Source organism: Rhopalosiphum padi, chromosome 3 (genome assembly GCF_020882245.1).
Source record: "Rhopalosiphum padi isolate XX-2018 chromosome 3, ASM2088224v1, whole genome shotgun sequence".
Lineage (NCBI taxonomy): Eukaryota > Metazoa > Arthropoda > Insecta > Hemiptera > Aphididae > Rhopalosiphum > Rhopalosiphum padi.
Genome location: NC_083599.1, coordinates 70,060,323 through 70,087,740, shown reverse-complemented (window position 1 = coordinate 70,087,740; position 27,418 = coordinate 70,060,323). Strand labels below are relative to the sequence as shown.

The window sequence follows — 27,418 nt, the reverse complement described above, 5'->3', positions numbered from 1 at the left end:
TACCTTTGTATTAATAAAATATTAACTAAAATATATAAGGTAATGTAATTGACATATCTTTTTACTCATATTAAGTTTTATTGTGGTTTCTATAATATACCTACATTTTAAAAAAAGGACAAAGTAATTTCGTCACACTTTATATGCAGCCATAAAAATTATAAAAATATTTAATTCTTACTTTAATAAACAAAAATGGATATTTTGTAGCTACTTATAAATCTTTATTTTGTTGTTATATCTATATATTGCGCACAACTAATTTAATGAGCACAAGTTAATTTTAACAGGTGCGCCGTTAAAACCGGTTGAGCATGTATCGATAACTCGAAACAGAGTTCCGGAATACGGTAGTTTTGACTTTTGTGAATCGGTTGTTCGGTAACTTGCTGTGGTCACATAAAGCTGATCTAAGTTTGGGCCACCAAAAGCGACGGATGTGATCTGATAGGCAGGAAATTCGATAGTCGTCAACACTGTGCTTGTGTTGGGATTAATTTTTATAATCTATTGCAAAAATAATAATCAAACATGTTTTAAAATTAATACTATAAATAAAATATTATCCTTTGAAAACTCACGTGATTACTATTGTAACATGCTACCCACAGGTTACCGTCTGTATCGATAGTCATACCATCTGGATCACCGGTTATATTTTGGCATCTAAAATCAAAAATTACTCTTCCGTTGCCTGCACAATAAAGACACCCAATAAAATACTTATAATATTGTTTCGTAAACTAATAAAATCTAATATTACGACCATAGGGGCTACTTACAGATATTTCCCGAAGCAAGATCAAAATTATACGCCTCGACCGCATACTTGTAAGTGTCTATGTAGTAGAACAGTTTATTGTCCAAACTCCACGCCATACCGTTGGAGATACTAATGTTCGACAACCTTTTAGTGACGGTGCCGTCGAAATCCACAGAGTACAGTGAGCCTCTACACTTATGGTAATTACCTGAGTTGTCAATCTCAGATCCCATAGATCCTTGAAAAAATTAACCGGCTTAAAACATCAATATTCCATGGCCTAACATTCACCTTCACAACAACCCTCCGAGTACTTACCTACCCACAGACGACCGGAGGCGTCAGCTTTTGCATCGTTTAAACGATTGCCCGGAGTTTTGTCAATTGTTTTTAAGTACCTGTACTCTGCCCTATTCGAACATCCGTCCCATCTTACTAAACCTATAGCAGGGCCTAAGCCAACCAAGAAAGTGTTACTTTGGTTAGCCACTGGGATAATGAAACTCAAGGGATCGCAGCAATCTGAGAAAGACATACAAACATTGTTTAATATATATATATTAATTATAATACCGTAACGCATACAGAACTTACCTATTGTAGCGGTAGTATAACAGCTGGTTTCTGGATGGTATTTGTTAATTTTCTTTTTGTGTACGTCCACGAAATACAAGCTCTGAGTACACTGATGCCAGTGTGGACCTTCTCCAAGTTCCAAAGGTGGAGATACTCGTTGAATGTTGCAGTTCATCTAGTGATAAAAATATAATTAAAATTATACTGTATGGTATTGGTATTGTTAAACTATAATGGTTAAATATTTCTTAAAAATTCTATTTAGAATCGTGAATTAAAACATTTGTTTAATTTTGGTGAGCACTGTTACAAGAAGACTTAGGTAACCTATTTATTACTTACAACTATTAAAGTATTCCTTAATAGGTACTTAAATAGAAATTAAAATAACAATTGTAATTAGTTTTTCTATAGATGTCCTTGAACATAAGATACATTTTCGACACTTATAGCATTCAGCTTATTTTTTTTTTTAGCGGTAACATATTAGCGAATATTATTTATACCGGAGTTGGCGGTGGTGAGCATTTCTTTGGGCAACATGACTCCATAATTTTGCTTTAGGTATATTTTAAAATACGTTATTAAAATTAGTTGATTATATGTTCTAACTGTGTCTCTAAATTTAAAATGCTAATTTAATAACCGCGTCAAATGACTATACAGTCCGTTGCTATGTAAATATATTCATTATTTCATGTAATTAAATAGGCCGAATTATTTTCGATTATTTTTTTTTTGTGAACCATTTAATAAATTTAAACCTACTTTCATCATCGCATATTATAACATTATAAATAATCGAAGTAAAGCAACTTCCTTTATAACACCTAGGGCTGGGATTTATATGTAATTAAAATGGCCAAATTATGTAGTATAAAACAAAAAACATGTAATAAGAACAATTTTAAATTATGTTAACGTGTAAAATAAAAATAAAATTCTAAATAATTTAAGAATAATTTACAATTAATTGTTTTTAATTTCTAATCAATGTAATTTAAAAAATATAAAATATAAAGATATTTTCATAACCACGCGAACTCAAGTACTGACACTGTTGAAAATTCGCAAATATATTTTGTCTAATAAAAGTAATAATTGTTGAATATAAAGTACCTATAATCGAAGATCATTAATGTATAGTTATCGAACAAAAACAAGTAAGATAAACTATAATCAAGTTATTAATATTTAACTAATACTTTCATATACTTATTTCCTATATGCAATATACATTATACAATTACAAATTTTATGAGTACTATTATCAAAGTATAAATGTATGATACTACTAAACCACCAAAATTGTCAAAATTTACGAATTATGTAAAAAAAATGTAGGCATTTTACAAATAATGTTAAAATATGTATTTAAGTACAAAGTCCAGTCCTAATAATAACGTTTATTTTCTTCTCACCACTGACACAGCGCAAATGTAGGTACTCATCGTCATACGAATTTTATTGCTTAAATATTACTCTTTTATATATGATACGTTCCAGCCCATTTAAAGATTGAATTTGACCAATAATTATACTGTTATACATATAATGTACATATGTCATATAGGTACAAAGAGTGTATTTTGAATAACTGTGAATTTTATAATATGGATTGAAAATTAAATTTCACCAATAACTAAAATAATAAATACAAATTTAAACAGTGCACTAAAAAAAAAATCCTGATCAAATTTAAAAATAACTAAGTTGGTTTGATAATTCTCTTGTCATTATTCGTTTTTTTGTCAAACCAACAAAATGTTTAATTGTTAATATGATAATAATATTCTGAATATCAATCTTATAGTATTAACAATAGTCTTGTTAAATTAATAACTACTATTTTCAAATGAAAATATTCTTATTATCATAATCATAATTAATACTATTCAATAACAATTTTTAAATTAACAACTCAAAATTATTGTATTAATGAGTCTTATTAAAATTACAATTATCTTGTTAGTATAGTTGAGTTAGATTAAATAATAAAGGTTAACATAGGTAGTTAATATATTTTTTTAATTATTTCAATTTTAATTATTAGTTATTACATAAACTAATCAACAAATCCAAAACTCTAGTTACTTATTTTATATATACCTTCTTCTTCTTCTTCAACATCTTAACGGTCCATTAAGGACCTGCACATGCCATTAGTAAACTTCTCCATTTTTCTCTGTCCTAAGTCCAGTCTAATGTTATATTCTCGTTTCTCATCTATCAGTCTTATAGCCTTTTCTACGGTGTCTTTTCATTTTGTTCTTGGTCTTCCATGTGAACGTTTTTTATTTATTTTTCCTATCAGAACATTCTTTAATAAATTCCATCAACTCTCCACACATGTCCTAGCCACTTTAGACGTTTACATCTTATATAGGTGAGTATATTTGGTTTTTTATGTAGGTTATATAGCTCTTCATTGTGTCTCTTTTCATAAATTCCTAGGTTGTCATTGTACACCGGTCCATATATATTTCTTAGTATTTTTCTTTCCCATATAGCAAGTTTTTTATTGTCGTCTTTTGTCGTGGACCAAGTCTTACACCCGTGGATTAGTGGTTACTACTGAGTACTGTCCTAAGGTAGCTTGTGTACAAAGTAATTTTTGACTTTCTTATGATAGCAGTTTTGATCTCAATAACTTGTTTATTATATATAAGTGTATTATTATGTACATACAACATACAGGTATTTAATAAAATCAAATTTTTGTGAAAACTTACTAGCTACTAATTATACTTAAAATTATAGCTTACTAACTTACTATAATTTGATTTATTTAAAATAATTAATTATTCTTTAAATCAGATAAGATTTGAACTAATTTTGGGTGAGGTTATTTATTAAGTGGAGATGTTAGTATGTTCCGCAAAAAAAGTAATTTTGAAAAAATAACCATACAATAGATGATTAACATAGTATAGAATATATTCCATTTTCAGATACTGAAAATAATTAAAATCATAATAATTATAAATAAAGTGAGAATTAATAAATAAATAGTACATTAGTACATATTAACGTTATACAAAATTTTTATAAATTTTTATATAGATACTGTCATATACTCCTATTGCTCGAAATACACAATAAATGAACACTCGAAGTCACGAAATATTTAACAATACTTTATTTAACACGCGGTGATCAGTAGTAACCAAGTCACACGATCACCACTACTGACCCCGTTTTGGTGTTTCTATCCTCCTTATTATATACTAATTGCATTATGTTTTTTTATGTTTTAACCTAGTATCTTATTGACTATGCATAAATTATATTATTGTTTTCTTACCCTACTACAATATTGAGTATCTTTTATTAAATTGTTATATGTTAAATAATTGTTGTCTTAACCTATTGTATGTTTTGTTTTGTTTAACTTATTTGAAATAATTGCGCAATTTTACTTATTACCTATGGTCATATACTAATAGGCCAATAACCTATGATGGTTTACTTAACCTAATTTTAAAATATTAACATTTCTTATTTACATATATATTTCATTAAAAGTTTAATACAACAATACCTAGGTATATATATATGTATTGAGGCTTATCAAATTAATAACATGGTTTTAAACATATCATTTTTTACCAGATGGAATAGTTGTGATATCTATGGTAGGTCCATCAAATTCATAATACCACATATGAACTAACACATATGTGAATTAAATTCATTCAATATTATTTCTTTAACTAAAAATAAATAAACCATAATTTCTGGTTGATTAATAATTATAATTTCACTGATTTTAAATAAATGTGATTTATATTTATTGAAATTTATGGTTAGATTATATCCTTCTTTGTATAATATGCCATTAAATTTTAACTCAGTATAACAAGTGTACTGTGATGAAATTAAATAAGAATAGTGTTAATTTCAGTGTCTTTATTATAATTCTATGTTTATCTTTAAACATAATGTTTTTTTTCTAATTCCATTACATTTTGAGCAAATTTAAACTGAAATTTTTGAGCCATAGTCAAATTTACATTTTCTGGAAGTTGTTACTCTAGTATACATAAATTTTGAATTCCTTATGTTTGGCCTCATAGCGAAAACACCAGTAGGTAGTACCTAAGAGGACCTGAACTTTTAATTATTGTTGAATAGTGTACTAAAATGTTATGTTTTGGTTTTAGGCTATCACTAAAAAGTGTAACATACATAGAGATAAGTTGTAAAATTAATTGTTTAAGATGAGAAATTGCATTATCAGTAAATGTGTATGATAAAAGAATGTTTATAATTTGAAGCAATAATAGGAAAAGTGCCCAAACCTCATCAGTCATCATTCTCCGGTATTAATTCTCCTATCACAAGAGGAAGAAAATAAACAAAAAAGTCATAACTTCTTTAGCTGACATTTTCAAATGTCTTTTTTTTAATAAACAATTTTTACAGGAGGTGAAATATTACCTATCTCTATTGGCCTATAATTAGCCAATCATGAAGAAAAATAAAAGTTTTTCTTACTTTTTTTTTTGCAAAATTTGTGTAGTCTCTTATAATACATTATGGTGCTTCAAGTAGCTACTAAATAAAAAAAATTCTTGTAAAAAAGTAGTCGACTAACAAAATAGAGGTTCAGGTGTATGATTGAAAAAAAAGAAATTTTTTTTTTTAATTTTAGAGGGCGTACTCGTACTTAGGGGCGCAGGGTATACTTTGGCTCCCCTATTTTTTTCGAGTCTTATTGGCATGGATTAAAATTCAGAATGCGTCGACGGCGCACGGGCAATGCCCTATGGCCTATGAGTAAAAATTAAAATATATTATTAATTAATTGTTATGAATACTATATAATGCGTAGGTATAATATCAAAATGTATAATATAATATTATTATGTATCTATGTATGTAGATAGGTAATAAATAATAACGCATAATATTTATTATTTTTAGATTTTTATTAGATTATAGCATGAACTATACGTCTATAAGTTTTTTAAGTAAATAAACAATTTTAAAAAACAGCTTGATTTTTGTTAATACATAATATTAAATACTATTATTTTAATAATTTAATTAATTAATTAATTAATCAAATTCGAAAAATTAAATTTAAAAAAGTTAAAATATGCAATAAAAAAAAAAAAATTTAAAAACTAACTTGAAAATCAAAACCATTTCAATGATATTTTAAAATTCAATCATGTATGATTTTTTAAATAAAAAATCAAAATCCTTTTTGAATTGACTAGAATTCTGGAATTGATTTTGGATTTTAGATTTTGAAAGATTTGAAATCATGCCCCGCTCTGAGTAGGTATAAATGCGGTATAATAAAATTTAGTATAAATATAGGTACCTATATATAAATATATAATAGCCAGGTACGTACCATCGGTGTATGTGGCCTATGTGGGTATTCCATTATACAATTATGCTTGTAATTCAGAACAATACTATATTTCTAACATTTCTATAATGTCATTACAGACTACTTACGGTTACACTTAGTAAAATATTACATAATATTATATCTTCAATGGGTAACTAACAATATTAAGTGATTTAATGGTCATAGCGATAGAAAAAGAAGATGGTAACAAAATAAATTTAAACGAAGCATTAGATAGATTTTCTAAAATAAAAACTAGAAGGTATAAGCTAGAATAGCATAATTAATTTAAAAACACTAATGTATTTATTATGGAATATTGTGTTATTATAATATTATAATATATTAATTTTATTTGGAATAAATTGCATTGGTTAAATATAAGTACCTATACTAAATATTTTTGGATCTATACCAAAAGGCAAATAAATCATTAATGAATAATTTGAATTCGTTAAAATATACCCTTCAAGAGTTTAGCCCCATACAATCGACTTACACACAAAAAAAATCTGTATCTATTTACTATTTTGAAAAAATTGGCCTGCTTAAATGTTGGCACCCCTATTATAAAACTCAAATGGTGCCACTGAGTCTACTAAATTCGTTTGCAGGCATTATTCGCCTGTATATTATTCGCTCGTATCGACACCCGTCACCATCGCTACCAGACATGTCCCTAAAATCCTATCATACAGCTTGAACTTTTAATCACACCAGCATCCTAGGCAACCGCCGTTTTTCGTCACGGGTCGCGCGCAAAGATCACAAAATGCCGCCCCCCAAAAATTCACCGAAAATATGGCTTTCGTCCGTACAACTTGTCAGTAGACGTATTTCGGTGCAACCGATCGGTAGTCCAATTGGCACTGGTAGCACCAATACCTTCTACTCGTATCACGCTTATGTGCGCAGCATTCCGGTCCACGGTAAATTGGTCCACCGCCAGTATAATGGTACGTATATGCCCTTTTACACGTCACAACAATACTATTTTATTATTTTTTTGTCATAATGACATACCTATGTATTACCATCTGACTGACAATTTATTTTGTGTATTATGTGTGGTGACTTAATTTTGTTAGTTGACCTAAAAATTTGAATGCGCATAAAGTAATATTTTAAAAAGAAGTTTGATTGAATGTCTGATTCATTTAATTGGTAATAGATATTAGATACACGCTATGTTCGTTAACATTAACTTTTAGTACCTACTACTACTTAATATAATATATAATTAATATTTAATAACCTATACGAGTATTTTTATCTTATATTATGAACACTCATAGCTTTAAAATTGTAGGTTAACCGGTTGCGGTTAATATTATAATAGTATGTTTCTTTCATAGTAAAATAAAAATGGGCAAGTCACTTTAGTCAATAGTGAATATGGCTGAGTCTTAAGTGTTTCACGTTATTGAGTATTTTTTTTTAAGTATTTACTATTTCTAGTTTTATTTAGAAATTAATAAAATTATTAAAATATAATAAATTGCACAAAAAGTAAAATCAAACGATTATCACACGCATGTTTATTTGTTTATTAATTTAATAGTGAAGACAATATAATATTTAGTATAAATTACAATTTTTTTTGCAATTCTTAATTGAAAACCGCAAAAGATCAGTGTAATAGCGATTGTGTGAAAGTAAGATCTTGAAAAAATTACTATAAAAACTAATATAATATACAATTAAGGACAAGTAGAGTGGTTGTACTATAAATATTTTATTTGATTGGCATTTCGTTGTTAAATTTCCTGACATAGAATTATATTTTGTTCTGAACCTAAAAGTAGGTAAATAATAGAGGAAAGGGACGATGTGTCGTTCCGCAGAGGGCAAGGATGATGATCCCGGGAATGGCGACCTCCATTGATTTTTCGTTACCAACACATCGTATATATATTTGGCAAATATATAACGATAGCTACGCTTTTGCAAGTTTTGGCTGGGCTGCGAGGCCAGACTGGTGAATGCGTGGGACATATTCAGGATATTATCAACGGAAGGCTTCGACATCGTACATAAAGGGTCTTGATCAGCAGGGTGGACGGCGGGGATGGTTTTGAGGTGCCAATGATTGATTGACGGGTCTAGTCGCAACCTACTAAATTGGCATACTCACTATAGAAGGGTCGTGTGTACGATACGAGGGTGAAAGTGAAAGGTCTCGATCAATATTATGTGTTTTGATGAAGTTGGCGAGGGGAGGGGCGTTACCATAACAATAAAGGTGATTCATGGCCTGGGAAATGCGAACGACGCGCTCTCACTAAAGCTCCACCTTTCATCCCAACCTCGTTCTAATAAGCTTGCAAGCTACCCGGACATTGTCAATTCGTCTGTGGTCCTCACTAAAGCCGCTCGACTGTTATTGACTATGTACAAAAGTGCCACACCCTAAAAGTTATAACTTCTTTATCCGGCAGTCGTTTTATACACCTACCTGTAGGTATTTAATAGTAATGATTCACGCAGTGCAACATCAGTGCGGCATTAATTCTTTTGCCTAGATAAAATTAGGTAGTATAATGTTTGGTGGTTAGTCACGAACCTTACAAATATTTTCAAAAATCGACTGTACCTTACTAACGCATTTTTCAGGTATTCTCGTATACTTCAAAGGATAAAGGCGTTTTTACGTGTGGCATGACTTCACGTAGACTACAGATTGTATGTACGAGGTTCGGCAGCGGCTTTAAAAGTATTTTTTCTAGCAAACACAGGCCGTCACAGTTCCTAGAGATCGCCGGCGGTCCTTATTACAGCATTTTTGACAAACGGTATCAAAGTTTTGGTACATACATTTATCACAAGACTAGTAAGTTTATAATAAAATATATTTTTTTAATAAATAGGTACTTACCTACAAATTATATTACTTAAAGTATATAAAATATATAAAAACCTTACCTAGTTTATTTATTGTGACTTAAATTAAAATAAGAATGATAATATTATTTATTTTTAAATAAAATTAATTTGGTAAGCTAACGGCGTTTACTAACAACCATAGAATTTATTGTTTAAGCAACATAATATAAATTAGTTTTTAAGTATTCTTTACATATAATTATCACCAAATGTAATTCATCAATTTAAAAAACATTTTTTAGAACAACTAATATTTAAAAAAAATATAGTTAATACGTACATAAACATAATATTTTGTTAAAATTATTACTTACATTGTAAATACGAGGTAATAGAATTGCTTATAAAATCAATTATTTTTTGTTCAGCAAACCAATCTACTTTAATAACAGCATCTGAGAATTTCATTAATCTTGAATCTTCTTCTATTTTTTAGATCTAATAAAATTTAAAACCCATATTTATGACTATAATTATGCATATTAAATTTGTTTTCTAATACATTATCTATATAAGTAGAACAGTTTTTTTTTTTATACGGTTTTTCACAATCATATGTAAACCTAATTAAGTATTATATTATCTTTTATAACATCAAAATCTTGGTATTTAAAGAATTCAAATAATGAAATAGGTAGGTATTTCAGTATTTGTGTTTAGTCAAGATGAGTGTCTTACAAATATAGTGGTCGGCCTCTATGACCACACCACTGAGAATAAACACGTAAACAAAACACAAAAGTATATAAGAAAAAGGAATGTTTTAAAGCAAGGAAACCATAAATGTTTATAAATACAACGTAGCGTATGTTACTGGACGTATGAAAAGGCACACGCTAATTTATTATATAAAGAAATAATACCCATAATAAAATAAATAAATGAAACACGCAAAATGAATAATAACAATAATAATAAATAATAATAATAACCACAGCCGTGATGACATCACGTTATAAAGTTACAATATTTAACAAGTAAAGTGTTACCACAATACATGGATTATAATGACGATATAGTAATAATAATAGTTGTTTAGTGGTCATGTCTGATAAGTTCGTATCAACAACATAAGTTGTTCCCTATAAGTAAGGATGATTAACAGATTTTAAAACCGATATTTCGATAAATTTAAATCCTGTATGTCGATTGTCGATATATAACGAATTTCATTATTAAATTTTTTGATGTATCGAAAATAATTTCTTTCATTAAACACTTACGAGATAGAACGCAATATAATTATAACATAGAATGTTTGTCATTATTCTCTTTAAATTCATGATAATTATTTAAAAAAATAAACAGTTTAAAATAATATATTGAGCATTGCAAACTACATAATATGGAAATAACTAATAGGTTAGGTTAATTATTTTATAAATCCTACAATTGACTTTTGTCAACGGGTTGTAAAAAAACCAGCTTTGATAACCTGCTACCAATAAATCTATTCTTGTTTTACTAATAGTTTCTCTGGTTTTACTAAAAAGCCGTTCAGCTAGTATAGATGTTCCAGGAATCAGCAGATACTTAATAGCATAATTGTATTGTATAGATTTGGAAAAACTGCTTTTGTACTTTCCCATTTAATCAATGGACTTTCATTTAGTTTTAAGATAACTCGTTTTAAGTAAGAAATTAACTCTCCCTTCGAGGTATTATTGAATAATTTTACATTACTCCTATTTGTTTGTATTGTTTTGTGAAGGTTCCATGAATCACATTGTATGTTATTGATTACAGTATGTATTTTCTTGTTCTTCCGTTGACATATATCATTTCCCATAATTTTACTCACATCCGTCATTTTAATAATTTTTTCTTGGACTTTTGAATTTGCAAGTGGGTTTTTAAAATGCATATCCTTGAACCTTGGGTCTAACAACTTGCAGATTGGTAATATAGTTTACTGCTCATAAAATTCACATTTATAATACAATTATTCTAAAATTTTTTTTTCAAATGTACTGCAATTGCTTGAGTTGGGTTTTGCTTTATTACGTCATTCCTAGTACCTGATATTATTGGAATAACTTTACTGGACATTACATATTATTTTGTAGAAAGTTCTCGTGTAAGTATTTTTAATGGTCTTAATAAATAATACATATCTTGTAGACACCGTAAATCATGACTAGATATCATTTTAGGTATACCATTAGTAATGGTCCATTACCATTGAGAGTAAGAAGCATTTGTGATAAATTATTAGTTAATACTTAATTTTAAAAATCTTTCAACCATGTAAAATGAATTTTTCTATGCTGTACTATCGTACACAAGACGGGCTTCAAATATTGTCCTTCTTTTTTACCTGAAATGGAAAAGTATAATATTTGTTATAATTACTTATTAATAATGATTTCATTATTATTTTATTGTTTGAAAACATTTTAATAATTAAATTTATTTATTTATTTCTTAACAAATCACTTGCGCTTTTGAACTTATTTTAACAAACTTAACGTTTTATTTCTCGAATTTTGGATAGTAGTATTGAAACACCACCAGACTTAATTTATGAATCTTCATTAATTTCTTGAGTTTTTTTCAATAGCCTTATCTGCTTTAAGATTCATGCGCAACACAAGGGATATGCTTATTAACGGTTTATTCTTTGGTTATTGCTTTTATTATATTAGTTTCATTATCTGTTACAACTGTCACTACACTGTATTTGTACAATCCATTACAATTACCATTACTGTACAATTGTCAGAATTTCTAATAAAGTTTTTCCCAAATACTCTGCAGTATGATTTACATTTAATTCCACCATACAAATTTTTCTTGAAAATTAATACAATTAAATAATTATGTTATACACAATTATTAACTACATTTTTTTTTAAATTACAAAGGTTGTTTTAAGTTAAGTAACATTTTGTCACTTATATCAAACTATTAAATAAATTTGAATAATATTAAAATGTGTTGTGCTTAGTAGGTACATCAATGATATATATACATATGATACATATTTTATTTTACTTAAAAAGTAATAAATTAAAGAAAGCAAAAACATTACTTGTTTTAGTTGAATCAAGATGTGCATCTTCAATTAGGTGTACAGTTATATCGAGAAAGCTTTTCATCTGCATAGTCTCCGTCTATGCATCAGTGGTCACAGCTATATGTTTGACTTTAGAAAGAAATTCTTTAAATTTACCAGACATGACGCCACAAATGTCACTTATTCTTTTTCTAATTGTATTATTACTCGGAAGTTTATATAACGGCCATGCTGCTTACATAAAATCCTTAAAACCTTCACTTTCTACTGTTTTGAATGACACATTATCTTCACAAATGTAATATGATATGACATTGGTAATTATTTCTATTTTTGGGTCACTTATTAATCTAAATTTGAATTAAATTAATCGAAAATTGCATAAAATAATGTACAATTTTTAAATGATTATCTTTTTACATACTTTCTGTCGATTTAATATTCATTAGTAATGAATCATTACTATATTAGGTAAAGTTTGGTGTACTTTCAAATATTTATAACATGTGGCGCTTAAAATTTAACTAAATCTAAAACTTTAACTCTTCCATTAATGGCAAAAACATCTATATCAACTCGACCATGAAGTTGGCCTACCGACATCGCACAATTCATTCAAAATCTATGTCAAAATTTAGTGAGTAATTTGCTAGAATTTTGGTTGTCTATTCTCGAAATTGGTAGTCATTCCTTCCACCCCTATAATTATAAAACAATACAACTAAAATTATATAAAACCGTTTGAGATTTACTTTTTCCAGGAACGACTTTATTTGAAACATCTTGAAGGTTTGTGGTATAATGTGTTTTCAAATTCCTATTCCCCCATTAGGTGTATAAGGTTTATTAATTTATTACATTTTTTGCATATATAATTATACTCATATCCATCGATCTCCGTAAAATAAATAATTGAGTTTTTGAAATATCTTTAGGCATTTTAATTATTTAAATAACAAGACAATAATGTACATTAATTAAATAAAATTCTAAATTGTCAATGGTATACACTAAAACTAAACACTAGTGCATCACAACTCACAAGTCAATACTGCAGCTTGCAGGGTAGAGTCGAATAGACGACAAATGGCAGTTACAATTTATTCTTTTATTTAATAATATTGTATATTTATATGTAGCGTGTGATAAGGAGATACACAGATATAAATAATAAATAAATAAACTAGATTGTTAACTCATGAAAATAGCTAAAGTTAATAATCTGTAATATTTGTGGGAATTGTGGGAATAATACATATAATATGTATTATTTACTTCATTATAGGTACTAGTTATTATTTATTTAATATATTATTTACAATCGACACCTTAAAATAAAATATATAATATATATATTTAATATTATAATGTAAAATGTATTGACTGAATGATGATTGATGATTATGATTAATAATAATATTAGCGTGATAGGTAGGTAATAAATACATGGACAAAAACATTTTAGTTGATAAAAAATGGATCATCGATATTGAAAAAAAAGCAGTTTATTAGGAAATAAAATCTTAGCAGGTAAAACCAAAAAGTACCTATACATTAATATTTTTATAACTAATAGTTACAATGCCAAATATAATGATGTGATTAAAAAATGAAGAACATTATAATGATAACTATTAATATTATTTTAATTTAAAATTTATTATTAAAAGGTAAAAATCAAATTGTATTAAGCTAAAAGGAGATAAAAAAAATGTATACCTATATAAAATTATAAAAATTATGAGGGTTTCATCGATTCCACCAGACCTTTTTATACTAGGGGATAAGCCATAGGTATCGATTCCGCCAGGGTAAAAATAATCTTCCCGAACGAAAATTATCGTTTTATATTAATTTATTGTTGTAATAGTATTATTATAACCTAACTTGCCCGCTAATTGATGATAATCTGACGTGTAGAAGCGCAGTTGTCCTACACTATTATGGTTAGTCTTGACTTTTCCTCGTATCATTATAGGTACTTCACAATAATGAATTTCGAAATTATAGCTGGTGAACGACAAAATAACTTAGTTACTTATCAAAATGAAAACATTTCTAAAACAAACTTTGTAAAGTATATATGTGCCTATAAGTGAAAATGCATTAATAAAAAGTGTAAAGCAAAAATTATGTTAGTTTGGTATCATTACATTATAAGAGATAATAATTTACAACTCTTAACTATGTTTATGTATATACAAGAATACAATAACACAATATACATGATAAAAATTGTTATCAAATTGAATTTATTGTATTGTATTTATTATATTGAGAATTATTTATTATTTATTAATTTAATTATAAAATTAGGTATTAGGTAAAAATTGGTAGGTGGCGGAATCGATAGGTTGTTTTTAGACTACCAGTACTGGCAAAGTCGATGGAGCTAAGTAAATTGTGGGTCCGCGATAATTTTTGTCCATTTTGAAAGCGGTAAGTTGAGTCCTGGGTATAAAAAAGTAGGCAGTGGATTAGTTGGGCCCCGGCTATAAAAAGGTAGTAGGTAAGTTGGGTCCCAGCTATAAACCATTGGTGCAACTAGTTCTAAAATATTAAAAACTTAAAACTTTAATATTTTTTAATAATTCTGTTACAATAATACGTCATATTGCATATAATGTTAGTGTGTGTTTATAGACAGCTATTCTTATTGTGGATATGTTATATTAACATTTTTTATCGGGACACAACTTTTTGATTATTATATTATTCATACCATATATTGTACAATTTGACATATTATATTAACATTTATTACTGGGACACAATTTTTTGATTATTTATACCATTATTATTTTTTTAGAACGTGATATTATAAAAACATTAAAATCACATATATTTTAATTTATATATTTTTTCCCGGACCCAATTTATCGAGATAAGATCATTTGGGACCCAATTTACCAATCCCGGAGTCGATACTGGCGAAATCGATGCTATATTGGTGGAATCGATAGGTCCCCAAATTATGATCATAAAACTTATTAATAAAAAATAAAAATTAATATAACCTATGACAATATTTAAAAAGTAGATAAAAGTTTATATAAAATGTCAAAAATGGTTATTTACATAAACCTATGCAAAAAATGATATGTTTTTTGACAATTTATGTAATCTTAACCTAACTTAAAAAGCACCTAACCTACAAAAAATTGAGAGTTTTTAAAGTTCTTTTATGGTTGTGTCTTTGTAAAGATATTATTTAATAGTTTGTAAATTTAATGAGTACCTATATAAATTATATATTGATTGAATGAGTTTCATTTATCTCTTGGGTCGGTCCTGGATTGTGCATTAATTGTGGTTGAGATTTTACTATTATCTATTACTATTTTTATGATTATTAACTATTGTAAATATATTTAGTGTATGTTTAATCAAATTTTTTAATTGAAATAGTGACACGCTATATTATTTAAACGCCCAGCAAACAGAATGAATGCTAAAAGTATGATGATTCTCTTATCGGATATCGTTTGGACGCTATTGTTTGTTTTAGGAGGTGGACGACGTTTGTTCTGGCGTAATGTGAATGAGATTCCTGTAAAAATAAAATAACGTTTGTAGTAAAAGGAAAAATTAGTATTTTTATTTGTTGTAAATAATGTATGATATTGATTGAAAATATTAAAATTTTGAACTTAAAGTGTAACCATGTATGTCATTCGATATAAACAATATGTAAATTGACCACAACGATCAAAGATATTAAGGAATTACTGCCAGTTATCGTTAATTAGAGTGAAAATAGAGCTAATTTTCTCTTAGTTGAATTTTTACAATATTTTAGCTTATAATATTACCTAAAAGATTTCCCGTCAACATTTTTAAAGTTGAAACTAACTATTGCAAACGGGGATGATTAGTAGTGGTCTTGGTAGTCAGCGTAGTATAGTGATCTGGAGGTTTTTGGCGGTCGACGCAGATGGTGTGGTGGTGATATAGACATCGAAACAGTGACAGAACCCTGTTCCACGTGTAGTGTCGGCAGTGGCATAGGCGACAGCGACATGATTCCACCTAAACTGCAGTTATTTTGCTGCTGCCGTAGCTGGTACTGCTTTAGTTGTTCTTATTGTTGTTCAGGTGTCACCCAACTACTATTTTATTGCTATTAACACCACTGGCAGAGCTGTTCCAGGCAACTGCTATTTCTTGGTTTTTTTATCACCATTACCATCACCCATCACTGCTTATGACTATTGGTCGATCACCGTGCACGCATAATTATATAATTGAAATTACTGGGGGCTGAGCAATATATGCTCATTATATATAAATAAAGCTATGCTCTGGGGGGGCTTAGTCCCCTCAAGCCCCTTCCCAATTTCCGCCTATGGTGTGTGCACTTTACAACCATCACCGCTTTAATGTTGTACCGTAAGTGACGTACTACGAGGCTGTGATATTTGTTACTAGCGATCATTGTCGTACTGATGGTTGTAGTAATTTTGTTGTTGCTACTAATAGTTGTTGCTAATAATTGCCTGTTCTGTGTGAGTCGCCGTCTGTTGTCTGCTGCTGATAACCGTTACCATAGTCGTTAGCCCATTAACATTTTGTTTAGACGAACGTATTGGTCACTGTCGGATTGGCAAGATATTGGCCTACCGAGTTTAGAATTTCTAACGTTTGATTACAATTTACAGCTACAGTTACTGTACGGTTAAATAATTCAAATCAATTACATTTTCTACCAATGTTTGTACTAATTTATCACAAAAAAAAAAAAATATATACGAATAATCACTTAAAACCGGCTTATATTTTGAGCGGCCTAACGATTTTTACTTGGTAGCTTTCTAGACCGGATTGGCCCTGAATACAGTTGCGTCTGCGGTTGTTGATGATACAACTGTTGCTGCTGTCACTGGAGATAATAGTAATTATAATCCGTTCCAGTACTACCTGGTGGTGGTGGAGGATAATGTAGTTGTCATCTCCGGTAATAATAATCATAATTGTAGTGATTCGGTTGTTGGTGTTGTTGCTGCCACTGTCATTGATGGTAATAATAATCGGTAACTGGGCAGTGAGTCGTGGTTGTAGTAACTGTTACCCGTTAAAGTAAAAGGAAGAAGAGGTTGAGTAGTAGTAGTAATTGTAGAGGTAGTGGAAATAGAAGCCGTCGAGAATGATGGTAATTGTCGTTCGTTGCGGCAAAGATAGTGGTAAAGTAGACAATGTGGCTGTCGAGAAGGTGGCTTTTGACCCAGTCGTAGTGCTGTGAACTGGCAACAGGCAGTGGCCATAGATGAAGCGACGGTCGTCGTATCTGTAGGAGTTGAGTGGCGTTTATTTCTCCGCCAACTTCCACCGACAGTAAACCCTCTGGACGCTGTAAATAGTTATCAGTGATAACTTATCACCATAAATGCGTATAAATAATACACACATGCAAATATAACATAGGTACACGAAAACGGAATGAAAAAACCTTAATATTACATTAATACTTATACTCGTAGAAATGTGATAAACTAGTTTAACATGTCATGACAATGAGCTAATACGGAACGATATATTGTGTACATGTGTGTCTGTTTTTTATGTGTGTACAGTGTACGACGTGATGGCGACGGCGTCGATGACAACCTTCGGTATCGGATTCAGCCAGAATATTGAGGAGCAGTTTTTTAATCGTACATGATCGGAACGATGTAGAGGAATCGAGAAGTCGTAGACGGTGCGCTCTGTTATTTGTGTAGTTATTTGAAACCGCAAACGCCTTTGGACGTAAACCCCACTTGCCGTGCGTATAAACACGTTAGCGATGGAACGCGTGGCTTGAGGTTCGTCTGTCACCACTTATGGAGATTGTAAAGGATGTAGCGGGATGTAGTTGTGTCGACGATGCTGGGTGGCTTCGGATTGGCGGTGGCGTATGGATTGGCCGGCGGACGGGGACAGGCAGTCGGTAACACGCCACCACCTGTCGTTGCAGAGACGGTGATTTAGGTAACGTTTGCGGTGTAGCGGTCCCACCGCGTCTGTGTGCAACCAACGCTGCTGGCTCCTAGCGTCACCTAGTAAGTCGCGAGTTTGTAGTTTAGAGATTTTTTTTTTTTTTTGTAGAATTGATGTTTTGTTTTTGGTGTGTGTATTTTTGTTTGTTTGTTTGTTTGTTTGTTTGTTTGTTTGTTTGTTTGTTTTTTCTAATCACGCGAGTGCACATCGGCCGCCGTCCAAAGTGTAATGACAACATTTTGTACGCTCTGTGAGCGGCGGTTCAAATTTTTTTTCCACGTGCGCGTGCGTGCCAATTTCCTTTCAGCTACAGGTATAGTCAGACCAGATGACCGTAACCCAACCACGTCACCGTATTTTTTGTAAAAAACGCCGTAATTGGTTGCCGCGTTAAGAAATATTCACGCAACTCGCAAAACGGCAAGTGCCTAGTTGACATTTTGTTATCTATCTTTTGACATATTTGATTAATCAAATTTTAAAAATGATTAAAATATTTTAAATTTATTTTTTAGGAATCACATTTAATGTCATATCTTTGTGATTTATTTCGGAAGATTGCGTGGAATGATTGGATCTCATGAAAAATAAAATATTTTGGAAAATAATAAATAGGTACTTCAAATTATATTTCAAACGCACTTTTAGGAAAAATGTACACAAGTTTTAGTTGACAATTTCACATATCTATTAAATTCATCATACACTGGGCGCAATACAAAATACTATAGGTAGGTATATATACATATTAATTATTAACTAATCTTTATTAATATGCCAGTCACATAGATAATTATTACAACCAGATTTTTTTTTAAAATTGCATTTCTAATAGAACACGAGTAGTGAACTGTACATTTGGGTTACCTTACAAAATTAGTATAAAATTAAATCATATATTTCATATTATGATATTGTGAGTTATTTTTTTGTGAACAATTTCTAGTTTTTTAATTATATTTCATATACGAATATCAATTTTCAATATGATACAAATAATACCTACATATTGTTATTAAATTTATTTTATAAATACATTTAAGATTTAATATTTATTAATATAAATTAAAAATATTATTTGAGAGTTTATTTAATTATTAATAATAGGTAGTTTACGTTTTTGTTTCAGAACAGTTCGAATCATTGAATAGAAGTTATTAAAAGTATTTTGATGGGTGAAATAAATTGTTAAAGAATGTTAATATTTTTAATTTTTTTTGTTAATTAATTACTTAATAATTTGAGATATGCTATAATCAGGCAAATTAAAACGATTTTATTTCTTAGAATACCAATGACCGTTACAAAATAAATAATAATAAACTGATCTTCAAAAATTGTTTGTTATGCAGCCACTATTTGTGGTGAAGTCCTAGTTGAGGAATCGATGCATTTAGACACATTTTATTTTATCTGATCAATTGGTTCTGCATGTTCATTCGTTCAATCATTGGCAGACAATATTAAGCTGACATGAAGTGGTGGTAGTGCAAACTATGAGTTATTTGTAACCGTAGTAAGTGGTGGCGGAGTTGGGACCTCATCATAGAACAATGTACCAGGAATTATGGAATACCCAACAGTCACACGTTTCCCTTCATCGGTTCCTGTGGATTTTCAATCATTTAAGAAACAACCTTCATAGGTAAGATTTATGAACCTTTATTAATAGTACCTTTAATATTCTACTTCAAATTATATTGCGTAAAAATCTTAAAAAAAAAAATTTTAACAAGTTAAAAATTAAATATAATTGCGCGAGGAATCGTGTGACAAGCAGAACGAATTTATTATCTTATTAAAATTTCCCTGAATTTTCTGTCAAATAATGTATCTAACTTTGGTTCGTGGCTATTAAAACAATATAATATGATCCTTTATTATATATTCGTCATAGTTTATAAATTGCGTATTTATATAATAGTTTAAAATTTTAATTCACTGTTAATCATTGGTATTCTCTGTTTCTTCTTTGTATTTCTCTAGTTTTTTTCATAATACGGCCACCATAACTAAGGAATGAGATTGGGATTGTGCCGGCGGTGACGCCAAATTTGGAACCTAATATGACATAATATGTTAGCTATGAAGTTAATTATAGATATATTTATATGCAAAGACCAGATAAAAAAGTAAGTATTGATTTTTGGAAGCATAAAACCCCTTAACAAATTATTGGATTCATAATTGAATTCCATAGGTATTGTAATATATTGATATATGCATAGTCGCAGTGGCACAAATCTGTATACACCGTCCTGTAACGCTGACCGTTTTTTCTCCAGGCATCTGATGCTGAAAATGGATGTGAACAATCCTTAGAAAATATACGAGCTACAGGTCCATCTGTAAAATATTGCAGTCCATCTGGTACTCTGTAATCATCACTTGCCATTCTCTGTGACAGACCATCACACGAATGGTTCGCCCTAATCAACATTGACGGATCTTCATTAAGCATTGAGTACAACTGCAGTAAGTGAAGAAAAAGATAAAAAAATAGATTAGGCACCGTAACGTACGATACACATATTATATTTAACTATATAAGCACACCGAGACCCAACCCTATTCTCAATGGCCCAATAATTAACATGTCTAGGGCTATAATAGTTTTCATTGTAGTAAGATATGTTATTAATTAAATGTTGAGTGATATAAATGTAATGACAAAGACGAATAATGATCAATTATTTAATTTATAGTTATTTAAGTATTTTCCCGTTAAATATTTCTTTTTTTAAAGGCTAAATTAATAAGTGAATAGTATTCGCTAAAGATTAGTTGAAACACTTAGACATTATATCTAACATAACGCATACATTTATTAATTATAAAAATATATATATCATGTAATGTAAACGATCAAATTCTCAAATAACGTTTGGGTTTTTTGTTATTATACAACACAAGAGTCTTAATAATGTAATTAAGTGTCTTAAGTTATTATACGTTGAGTTAAGTTTAGGGAGGTAAAGTTTTTGTTGTTATTGTTGACTGATGAGAATAATATAAGTCCATTAGATCTATTTATGATTTTTAATTTAATTTTTAACGTGAACATTTGATCTCTGAAAGTACGAAATGTTTTAGAATTATCTCTGTATACATACAATGTGTATTATCACAAACCATTCACGTACAATTGAAAAGCACATAAACAAGAATCGCGTTGCCGTTTGTATACGCTCTTCTACTGTCACAATTTATTAATCGAATCTGTAATGTATGCATAAACATTGTATACTCACATCACATTTGTAGTCTTTTTGATCATACCATCGGGCAGTTTGTTTATATAGCGTTATATACCATCCTTTAATATTGTCATTTTCTATGAATGGATGTTTTGATAAATACTCAAACTTGTAGTGGTCCATATCTGAAAGTACGAGAACAAAAAAAATACATAAGTATAATATATTTAATAGTACCTATTATTAATACTTTAATTTTTATGTGGTCTGTTTTTGTGATATTATAGTGTTTGGGTATTTCTATTATTATACCAACATGATTTTAAATTATAAAAAAATGCTCTTAAAAATTGTATATATGTATTATTTGAGGATATTTATATGTCAGTTGATGGTAAAATTTATAAGGGATTATAATTTATTCTTCCGTTATTCTTCTTCTATTCGTCCGTTCATAATAAGAATAGTAGGTATACGGCAGCCGAGTTATGCTCATGTGCGTGGCTTTACTACACAACAGGCGTACAGATAGTTGACTGGGTGGGGTTGACGAAAGGGTGTTGTCTGACCGCCGCTCGATGGAAACTCGTCGATGCCGTCTACTATTCTTATTGTGAACGGACTATAAACATGTTTTCCGAACATATTTAGTTATATGTTTTGTTATTCCTACAAAACATATTTTATCTATTAAAAAAGATCTGATTATGTATAAGAGCTGCAGACGACAGATAAACATATTTAAGAAAATATTTTAAATATTTTTTTGAGTAATATTTTAGATTTTTATTGTTATTATGTTTTGTAATGTGATATAGGAGATGAGTGAATGAACTTATGATGTTGCTATAGCGCCATTATTGCAGTGTCGGGTATAAAAATAACCACAGATAAACTATACGAGGCAAAAAATTTAAGAGGACAATAATTGACCGCTTCACATGACAGGTAAATATCAACCCGTTCGATTTTAATCAGATTTTATTATTATATACCTCGTTGTACTGATAATAGCAAACGTTTACCTACCTAATCACACGTGGAAATTTTACATACAATATCAATATGTTAAATTTAAATTTGTGTTTTGTTTAAGTGCTTAGTAGTATTCTTGGAAACTACTGTCAGAACGGACCTGATCATCAATACAAGTTGCGGTGATTTAAAGGTAGGTAATTGTGCGTGTATTTCATTATATAAGATAGATGCCAACTATATATTTGATATACACACGATTTTAGATGGAGAGAGCATTCTCGGAGTCGCAGATGCAGCGCAGGACCCGCCTCCTTAACATTGTACTGTAACAATAAAATAATTCATTATACGTACCCGTTTCGTCGCAACGTCCACCGCCATATTGGACATTTTCCAGGAATAAATTAAACGCTGGAACAATATCGTGTTTGCATAGAGACAAATCCGCCTACTGGTGGATTCAAACTGTCCAACGCCGTCACTTTCAATCGTTCGTTTGGTGATCCTTACGGTAGACAGGATCCTTTGATTCTATCCATGATGGCTATACACACAAGAAGACGAATACAACATTAGATTTAAGGATATTATACTGTTTGTATATAAAATATTGTTATTGTACTTACATACATAGACATCTAGGCAAGACGATGGTTAGGTAATAAGTATTTATAATGTATAGATATTATTATGCCAGTGGTGAATCGTCGTTATATGGCCCATTGCGCCGGTCAAATTACGCTAGATTTTTTAATAGAGTCTTCAGAAAGGGACCTGGTACAGTGAATACGCTCATACATTACTTTTCGACTTTTCGTCAACAATTTTATTCAACGATTCGGGTGACTGCCCTCGTAATCGCAGCACCGTTAAAAATATTACCGCGTTACAATACCTGTAGGTATAGGTACTCGATTAAACCTACCGTTTTAAAACAAGAAAATTATAGTATTATTTTGCTATATTTAGGTTAGACGCAAAGGTTCCGCGAGTGTTCAGGGCTAGTGTTCCCGGACCCGGCCCCGAATCGCCCGCGTGGTCCTCGCTTCGTAGTTGTATTCAATTCACTCCCATTATTTGCGCATCTCAGCTAAGCCGACAACCCTAAATCTTCATATTGTTACCAGACGTCGGTCCTCACATGTCAACTGTAAAATTTGTCGTATTTTGCTGTGTCATTTAGTGCACACAACAGGTTTGATTATTTATTGCACACACCCTGCACATATTCAACTTTAGGTAGGTCAGGAGGGGGAATCACTTATAAATAGGTACATATAGGTATGGATATGTGCAGTTGAAGTGAGCGACATCATAGGATTCTATACTTGGGACACGGACGACCGATCGTCTGGGCACGGACTACTTGTTAGGTAGGTAGGGCATTAGGAACGTCTGTGATAAGAAAATTGTAACAATGTGTTGTATTTTTTTTTATACTTTAGGAAATTAGGTAGGGTCTCTCGATCGTGTAAAGTCCGAGCCACGGGCGGACCGAATACGGGTGTTATCCGGAACCACCGGGGCCACCCGTCACTCGTGTCACTAATGCCTCTAACCTAAATCGTCACCGTCGAACTCTCGGATAGTATATCCGGTTTAAAGGCTCACGATGTCTACACCTAAAACATAACGATCACAGTTGTAATCATTTACATCAAGTACCTATACTTATTTTCTTTTAAAATTACCATTTATAAATTACATACCAAGTGCTCTGACATAGCCAATTTTACTCCCTGCGTGGCTACGTACGACGATTCACTGCTTCGTGATATTAATAAATTTACGATGTATATTTAAATTAATTCGATAAACCCGTTCCACACACTTAAGAATAATTGACCTACGAAAAGAGCCATTCAAATCTAGCCACGTTTTTAATCGCAAATATTTTGAAAAGCATTGGCTATTGCGATATACGTGTGAATAATATCATATTTATCAACCTGTTACGTAATTTTAATGTCGTATTGGTTTTTAAATATCTTATGTTGTTATTGTGACTAGTTCAGAGGTAAATAAAGTTCGACAAAGTAAAAGATTGCAAAAACATTGAAATTCATTGTGAATTCGCCGAGTGATCACGACGAATAATGTAAATAAGGGAGCTACAGGTGATAAGTAGGTGGGTCGCAGCCGCCAGGGATTGAGGTAGTAGAGAACGACGAGTTTTTGTCTGTCGCCACTGTCCTGGTCTCTCGGTGAATTTACTACACATATATTATTCTGCTGTATACGGAAACATAGCTTGGGCCAATAAGATGGATTTCTCTATATATGCTAGTCGCAGGGATGGAAAATCCGTGGCATGCGTGCCTGCAATGGCCCGCAAAAAAATAAAAATACATATTATATTTTACTTTATAATTTTATATTTTGTTTTAATAATTAGTAATGACTAATGATACAATAATGTAAATACTTTTTCATTATTGTTTAAATCTTTTAAAAAATTTAATTTGAGGCTTTTTCAACTTATTCAAGAGAGTCAATCTTTTCGGAAATGATTTTATCAACACTACTTAAGAAACCGACTAATGGTTTAATGCAGTGCCGCATGTTTATCGTTAAAATTAAAATTAATGAATTATAAACCGAATACAAAAGAATTAGCCTCAAGTGTATAACAAGCACATCAAATTAATAAATACTTAAGTGTAATGTTAAATATTAGTTTTACTTATATTAAATATCTTATTTGTTTACTAACAAATACAATAACTACATTTAAATTAACACATATTTTAAAAAAAATTGTCTTATTTATATACGTACCTATATAATATTTTTATAATTTAATATCGCAGGCAAATAAACCATGTAATTTTTGTCATATTATCACGTTCGAAAAATTTACCAGCCCTATTTTAGTACATATAACTTGCGTTTTCGTCTCGTAAATAGACTATAGAGTTAGAGTATACGATAGCTTAAGAATTTATAAATACTTAACTAGAAATCAATGCGGATGTCCTATAAATATTAATTGTGAGTACGTCTTAATACGCGATTTGTTTTTGAAAATTATCAGAAAAACTATAAAAGTATTTCACACTTGTGTGTGGGATGTGGTTTAACATTTTTAATCGGAATTAATATTTAACAATGTTATGTCGTATTGATGTTAATATTATACCTCGGTATTACCTAATGAGCTGGTTCGGTACGTAAATAAAGTACGCGACAATAAATATTTAGAATTAAATTTAAATTAAAATGCAATTATTATGTGTTGCTGTAAATGGAAACATAGATTGAGCTAAAAAGATATGTTTCTCTATATGCACTAGTATATTTAAACTATTAAACTGTTAATCAATGCGACAGCTGTGTAATTATATTTTTGTATCTTTGTATACTAATTGTATTTATAGTATAAGACGATTTATAATACGTATAATACAGCAATGACGTAATTTTAAACAAATTCACTCGACACATTTGACATAATTTATCATACAGCATATTTAATTGTAATTTTTTATAACTCATAAAAACAAATTTGTTTTGTATTCATTTGTGCGTCACGGCAGGCACCCGCTGTGACGCGCCCCTCCTTGTTTACGATTATATTCCTGTATCAGTAATTTTTTCTTCATCAACTTTTCAATCGCGACACCAACCCTTTTGATTGTACGCCCAAGGCAAAATGAAAAAGGGGATCTCATTACAAAGCGATCCCCATCCCCGTGTTTGTATCGTATCCATTTTTAGCAAAACTAAATTGAATTGTAATCGCCCTATGCCGCGCACAAAGTACGGGTAGTGAGCTTTTATGGCTTTAGCGATAGACTAGTGGGTATAGTGTATAATATGTAAAAATTATATCATGTTATGTTTGTTACGTCGTGTTGATTTTTCATTCATCTCACTTCTCGCTGTTCGTAAGAACTGTTCGGTACGTAAATAAAGTACGCGAAAAAAATGAATACAGCAATACAATTGAAATTACAACGCAACTAAATGCTGCTGTAAATAGAGACATAGGTATATGGAGTCCTATGTTTCTATATATATGTACTGTTTTGATTTGCGTTTTCGTCTCGTATATACAGTACGTATACGATGACTTTGGAATTTAAATACTAAAACCAGAAATCAATGCGATCGTCGTGTAGACACCTAGATGGTCGTCATTTGTATTTTCCGATATTGTATATTATAATATTATAATGCACCAATTGTTTTGATAATAGTATATTGTTTTGAAATGATTAATATTGTAATTATCTAGTTTTAGTGCACTCCAATTGTTGAGAGCACCTACATAGCAATCGTGTGTAATAAATTAAAATAATAAATGTTAATGTTAAGAATTGAGTAAGTTTTGATTTGTTGTCTTTTGACTGATGTACAATTATTATATTTTGTAAGCCAGAATAATAAAATTTCCTTTGTGCACAAAAATAATAAGATTGTTATTTAACTGTTATTGTTACCTAATAATAAACTTTTATTAGAAAATAAATACTACGATTTTAAAATAAGTACCTAATAGCTGTGTTTTGTATTTTTAAGTTTTTGTCACTTTTGTATATATATTTTAACATAACCAAACAGAAGTATGTTTAAGCTGTACAACGAAATTTATACGAAAAAAATGTTATAAAAATATACATGTATTGGAAAATAAATACCACCATTTAAAAATAAGTATCTAA

General features: G+C 30.0%; 1 protein-coding gene and 1 long non-coding RNA gene across 2 annotated transcripts; one reads left to right on the top strand and one right to left on the bottom strand.

Moving 5' to 3' along the window:
* Positions 1–258: 258 nt before the first annotated feature.
* Positions 259–1,890, bottom strand: LOC132927355 (regucalcin-like). The gene is made up of 6 exons (XM_060991866.1): positions 1,846–1,890; positions 1,358–1,514; positions 1,082–1,285; positions 783–1,001; positions 582–694; positions 259–507 (listed from the first exon to the last, which is right to left on the bottom strand). The coding sequence occupies exons 1-6, from the start codon at positions 1,888–1,890 to the stop codon at positions 259–261; spliced, it is 987 nt and encodes a 328-aa protein (XP_060847849.1).
* Positions 1,891–20,707: 18,817 nt separating this feature from the next.
* Positions 20,708–27,073, top strand: LOC132927972 (uncharacterized). The gene is made up of 4 exons (XR_009661918.1): positions 20,708–21,054; positions 22,595–22,724; positions 22,873–22,944; positions 23,018–27,073. It is a non-coding gene; the product is annotated as an uncharacterized LOC132927972 (long non-coding RNA).
* The last annotated feature ends 345 nt before the right edge of the window (positions 27,074–27,418 follow it).

Bases quoted from the DNA above. Each gene is read 5' to 3' on its own strand.
- LOC132927355 (XM_060991866.1), bottom strand. From the start codon at position 1,890: ATGGAGTCATGTTGCCCAAAGAAATGCTCACCACCGCCAACTCCG. The intron at 1,286-1,357 runs GTAAGTTCTGTA...TGTCTTTCTCAG, and splicing joins TTATACTACCGCTACAATAG to ATTGCTGCGATCCCTTGAGT. The intron at 695-782 runs GTAAGTAGCCCC...TTTATTGTGCAG, and splicing joins TCTTGCTTCGGGAAATATCT to GCAACGGAAGAGTAATTTTT.